Source organism: Chrysochloris asiatica, unplaced genomic scaffold (genome assembly GCF_000296735.1).
Source record: "Chrysochloris asiatica unplaced genomic scaffold, ChrAsi1.0 scaffold00261, whole genome shotgun sequence".
NCBI classification, from domain to species: Eukaryota; Metazoa; Chordata; class Mammalia; order Afrosoricida; family Chrysochloridae; genus Chrysochloris; species Chrysochloris asiatica.
The window spans coordinates 48505-54712 of NW_006408779.1; the positions used below are offsets into that span (position 1 = coordinate 48505).

Below are 6208 nucleotides of genomic sequence, written 5' to 3' on the forward strand. Positions count from 1 at the left end.
CTGCCAAAAGAACCAACAGATCTGTTCTGGAAGAAGTGCAGCCAGAGTGCTCCTTGGAGGCCAGGATGGCTAAGCTTCATCTCTCATACTTTGGACACATTGTCCGGAGGGAATAGTCGCTGGAGAAGGATGTCATGGTGGAGGGTCAGAGAAAAAGAGGAGGACCCCCAACGAGATGGATTGGCCAGGTGGCATCATTGATGGTGTCAAATGTGGCGGCGGTAGTGAGGTTGGCCCAGGATCGGACATTGTTTCGTTCTGGTGTGCCTGGGGTCGCTATGAGTCGGTTTCGACTCGATGGCACCTGACAACAACAAGTTGTCAGTGACACACAGTTCCGCACGGAGAGGAACAATCTGGCACTAGTACGTGGGTTTGATAAGGGATCAGAGTTTTGCACCGGCACCATGCACTGAGATGACTGGATGTTTTGTTTTGAATTGACACGTACTGCAATATAGCCTACCTCAACTGACAGTGTATAGTAATAAAGTAACAAGACGCTGACACACACTCCCCACCCCCGCAACAAGCAGAGGGCTGTGACAGGTCTGGATGCACGTTTCCCAAGCACGAAACCTTTCTCCTTAGGTCCACCTGAGACCAGCGATGTGGAGCTGGGCCCCACGAGACTCTGATGCCGAGAAATGAGCATGCGCGTCTCCGAGGAGAGTAAGGTTTGCTTTGAGAGCCGGAAAGACACTGAAAAGGAACTGTTTTCCAGACCAGCACACCAGCTGCCTTCCCGTGATCGCCCAACGACCTCAGCAAAGGGGTCCCACAGCCGCTACCTACATGGCTGTCAGTCCCTCCCGACCATTGGGGTCCTCCCAGCTCCGAGCCCCCCACGGGATGGATGCCTCTGCCGGGTGGGGTCTACAGGGCCGGTGCTCACATCAGGCCCATACACCACCCTGGGGTCCGCACTGAGTGAGCTCAGGAACAGACTGTAGTCTCCGCTTCCCTGAGGAAACCCTTCTTCTCTCCCTCTCCTGCCCAGGTTCACCCCAGCCGCCCAGAGCCAGGGCAGAGCCTCCCGCCGTCCACTCCCGCGGGTCCCCTGGGTAAGCGGCGTGTGAGGATCAGTGTTGTGCGCTGTTCCGTATCCCTCCACCTGACAGCATCTGAGAGCCGTGCCACCTCACTGGCGCTCCTCGTCAGGTACGGCTCCTCCCACTGAGCACGCAGAGGGACCCATCCACGGGGCTGCTGGACAGCCTGACTGAGACTCACTGGGTTCTAACGGGGACACCAAACCACACCAACAAATACACAATAGTTTATTTAACAAGATCCACATAAAGTAACTATTACAAAAGCGGAAGCCCCGGTAGACAGTTCAAGTTCGACCAGTGGAGCTGATTCTGCACCAAATGTGTTTTCCGTACATCTCCCCGCAGCGGTCTTCAGTCTCCCAGCGTCCAGAAGAAACACAACTGACATGGGAAGGGTTAAGACAAGTTTCAAGTCACGTGAGCTGGTTAGTACCTTCAGACAGGCTTCCAAGGCCTTAGATTTTCCTGACACATTTCTTACTTTACAAAGAAAAGCCAGCTGACTTTTTTGAAGCAGATAAAACAAATTCATGAGCAGCATGAACCAAAGAACTCCCCAAACTTCACAATGGCAAGATGAGGGGCGTATGCATGAAGTATTATGTGTGCACCATCACTACGGCATCTGAGCCCGTTTACCTTGAGACGGACTTCTCCATTTCCTCCACATGAGATGCTTATTAATTTAAAGAGAGAGACACAGAGAGAAGCCATATGGTTTATGGGAAGGAAACAGCAGTATTTGTTGTAAAAAAAAATTCTTGTACCAGCCTATGTACGTGTGGTTTCCAAAGACTCTGGGATCTGGATTTGTGGGGTTTGTGACAGAAGGAAGTAGAGTCTCAGATTAACTGGGGGCTCCAGCGATGAGAAGCGGGGTACTTGCCCACCCCCGCCGGACTCGGTCTCAGGAGATGGGCAGAGTAAGGCACTTACCTATTTTTGGGGTAGAAGAAACAATTTCAGTAACATGCAGGTGCTGGCTAAGGCAGGCACCTGGCGGCAGCGTGACACCGCGCCGGCCTGACCTCGGTGCCCTGTGCCATCCAGTGCCCACACACCAGTCCAGCCAATGCTAGGGTCCCCCCCGCCCTCCAAGTGTCAGGCTCTCCTGCCGGCGGGCTCACTGTTGGCTCGTGATCGCTGACGGTCGTATCTCACAGACACAATGAGGAAAAGCAGGAGGGTCACTCCTTGAATGGCCGCCAGAAGAAAGAAGTAGTAGTTCAGATAGCAGCTGTTGATGTTACCTGGAGGAAGCAGAGAGAAAGCCCAGGTCAGCGCCTTCAGACACAGCCCAGCGGCCTTCACCGCTTCATCTGCTTCTGCCTAGTCGGGAGGACTGCTAATGGAAGCCATGTAACAGAAACAGCAAGAACAGGTGCGTCTCCAGCCTCTGAGGCACTGAAGGGCCCTGCAGGCGCTCAATCCCAGCGGCCACGGCACCCAAGCCGCCAGGCTCCCACGGCTGCACGTGTCCTGGAGTCGCCGATGGTGAGTCTGACTCTCACTGCGAGGCTGGTGGGTCGGAATGGCCAACGTCTGACCACACCGACACCAGGGTCCCCTGGGATTCTGTAGGGTCTTCAAAATGCCTCCACCCCATTTGAGACCCAATCACCCTGGACTTCGTGGGTACCCAGTCAGGAACGTCCGTGTTCCAGAATGTTCCAAAATCCCCAGAGCACCAACATCACAAACTCTGTCCACACAGAATGGACAAGCTGTGATGTCTGGCTACTGCAGACGTGACGCAGAAATAAAGAGCGACCGACAGCGAAGGAGGACCCCACAGACGGGGACTAGTGAAGGCAGAAGACACCCCAGGAGAACAGCCAGCCAGAGAAGAATGCATACCAGGAGAGTCATTGAGAGGAAGCCTGAGAAGAGGCCAGACTCCTAAGAGGGGAGGAAAGCACTCGCGGGGCTTTCTGAGGTGGGTGCTGGCCCCAGGTAAAAGCAGTCACAGTAAAGAAAGGGAGAGCCAGCTGCTGCAAGGGCGGCTGGAAAGGAAACAAGGACATGAAACCTTCCACGCAGAGACACCTACTGCCTCTCGTCCTGGACACGACTTGTCCCCAGGCCTCATCCTCCCCCACATCAGCACACCCAAGCGTGATGGGCCATCTGCTTTTGACAGTCACTGAGCCCAGAGTAAGTCAGAAGCTGCTACTGGTTGGGGGCACACCTACCGCAGAGCTGGGGGTGACAGCCAAGGCCACTTGCCCTCCAGCGCTGGGTGCTAAGCCTGTCACAGGTGAACCCGGAGCCAATGGAGGCGGTGTGGGATTCTAACTTGTCATGAAGACAGAGACAGAAAGCTGTGAGGTGGCCCCCTCCAACTCCTGTCCTTCCCCACTCTGTGGGGTCCTCCTCCACATGTGAGGTCCCACCCCACCTCTGTCCTCCCCGTCCCCCATCTGTGGTGTCCTCAGCCATTTGTGAGGTCCTAAGCCATTTGAACTGCAAAGTTGACGGTTCAAGCTCACTAGATGCTCCTCGGAAACCCTATACAGTGTCACTATGGGTTAGAACTGACTCGACGGCACTTCACAACAAATCCTGATGTAGCACCTAGTCCTGGACCTCAAGGTTGGTTTGAACTCACCAGACGCTCCTCAGAAACCCTATGCAGGGTCGCTATGAACTGGAATCAACTCGATGGCACATAACAACAAAACATCCCCTATTCTCCCCTACCATGAGGCTATGTGAGGTACTCTCCCATTTTTCTGGGAAACAACCCTTTCATGATATTTCCAAGGGATTTATAGCCTTGGCATGGCTGATTAAGTGCAGCAAGCAAGCCCCTGCCCGCTTGTTGATCCTGACTCCCAGTGTCCCAGCAGGGCAGACTAGAATGGCGGCTGTGAACCACTGAATTCTGGTTAGTGTCAAGCACTTAACCACAGTACCACCGGACACTGGAAAATGAAACGTATTTACACGAGAAAAGTACTTCTCAATGTATTCTTCCATGAGTAAAACAGAAAACCGAAAGAAACCAAAACCCCTTCATCTCCTGGTACGCTTAATTAACTCAGTAATCCTGGAGACAAAAATAGTGATTTTGTGTGAGAGATTCTGCCCACCACCCAAGACACCACCTAGTGGTACTAGTGGTGAGACCCCATGGAGGCAGTGTGGGGCGCTGAGCAGAGAAGGTGGAGACCACAAGGGCTACAGGAATCCCGTAAAGCCGTCTCCCAATGCCCACAACCCCGAAGCAGCCCAGGGTCGCCTTTGCAGATGGGTGTGACTCTTACCGAAGTCTGTGTGGCTGCTCATCCACCCGATGGCCCTGACAGACACCAAGGCCAGGAGGCCGGAGCCCACGAAGGAACCGATGCCGGAGAAGAAGAAGAACAAACCCATGATGGCACTCTGCATGGACTTGGGGGCGGCTGAGTATGCAAACTCCAGACCTACGAGGAGAAGGAGGAGGGGCGTGTCACACCCCCACCCTGCTGGGAGCTCACGACTGCTTCTGTTCACCACAAGCACACACACAAACAGGTCCACGAAGCAGAAGCTGCACGTCCTGCTCTCACACTGAAGGCTAAGAAGCCATTCGTTGGAGCTTTGATTTTGTGACGTTGTTCCTTAAGACAAGGAAGTTGTCCTATATTCTCAAGTCCTTGGGATTTGAAAACAAAACAGATTTGAACACCAGAATGAAGAACCTGCTGATGAATGCTGTTTCAAAGACAGCATTTCTGAGAGCCGCGTCACCGCTTCCATGCACAAATGCAGATTTCCAGGAATGAGGCAGACAGCTTTGCGTCTGTCCAGCAGCCTCACGGCTGGGCCCAAGCACAGTCGCCAGTCCTGCACAGTTCAGTGTCAAGTCTAACCAGGGAATTACACGTGACAATGGCATACATGGCTGAAAGGTCCTATTTCTTAGATTATGTGCCTACTAACAAAAAACATCCCTTTGCAAAAAATTGTTCTGCATTAGATGGGGGGTGGGAGGGGGGATTCTTTGCTGGTTACCAGGGTGTATGGAGTGGGGTGAGAGGAGGGAGAGGAAGGTGGAGCACAAGGTAGGGAATAGAGACAGGATAGTTTGGAGAGGGGGGCAATACACTAGAAGGGGGAAGGGAATGGAAGAACAAGGTGGATGGGAGAACGGTTAGGCACGTTTGCATGGGCTAAGTGGGAAAGAGGTAAATAGTGATGTATGCTCAACCTTAGAACAACAGGGCTGTGGGATACAGGGACTGAGGCATGGTTTAAATGGGTAAAACAGAAGAAGTAATTTTAAAATGCTTGGCTGTGTTTTGAATCTTGGTTTCCCTTCTATTGTAAAATAGACACTTGAGGAGTGGGGAGAAAGGAATAACCAGAAATATCACCACAGAAAGCCTAGAAGTCTGTCTTCTGCCTACAGCTGATTGGAATACCTGAAATGGGGTTAGCACTTGCCCAGTGAAGGAGGCTTCCTGTGGAGCCTCTGCATTGCATAAGACCACAGGTGGAATCCCGACCCACATCCAGAATCTTCTGAGGCGGGAAATCTCCACTTGAAATGACAACAAGACTAGCCTGGAGTGGCTAGAAGAACAGAAGACACTTCTTGAAAGAAAGACCGACAGGAAAAATAAAAAAACTGTAACGGCAGTCTGACTGACAAGTACAAGAATAAGCAAGTTGTTTGCCCGGGAGCCATCAAAGCACGCGGTCGAGTCCCCTCAGGGTAAATCCCCTTCCATGACTGAGATTCAAAAGGAATACATGAGCAGGCATACAGTCTTCCTGGTGACCACGTTGGTCACCAATAAGGGGAATTTGGAGAAAAACAGCAACATTATGTCTGACCACGTTCAGTAGACTCCTGTCAACCCAGGTTGAGACCTGGTTGGCTAGCAGGTGACTCCTGGGCCCAGGGACAGGGACATGGCCACAGAGGACTACAGATGATATGAAGTGAGGGGAAATGCACAAGAACTCCCACACTTTCAGATAGTACCCATGACCTGATTTAATGGCTGGATGAGCAGAACTCGACTAAAAGAAGAAAGAGGAGGAAAAAAGAGTTGTTGTTAGGTGCCATCGAGTCAGTAATGACTTATAGCGACCTTATGCACAGCAGAACCAAACACTGCCCGATCCTGCGCCAACCTCACTACTGTTGCCACGCTTGAGTCCAT

At 52.4% G+C, this 6208-nt stretch overlaps 1 protein-coding gene across 1 annotated transcript in view; it reads right to left on the minus strand.

The window, feature by feature from the left end:
* Positions 1-2156: 2156 nt before the first annotated feature.
* The window catches only part of SLC15A4 (solute carrier family 15 (oligopeptide transporter), member 4), a 35488-nt gene continuing 31436 nt past the window's right edge, over positions 2157-6208 (minus strand). Inside the window, exons 7-8 of the mRNA XM_006874077.1 lie at positions 4322-4480; positions 2157-2305 (exon numbers count right to left, since the gene is read on the minus strand). Coding sequence (XP_006874139.1) covers positions 2157-2305; positions 4322-4480 — 308 coding nt within the window. The remainder of the gene's footprint in view (positions 2306-4321; positions 4481-6208) is intronic.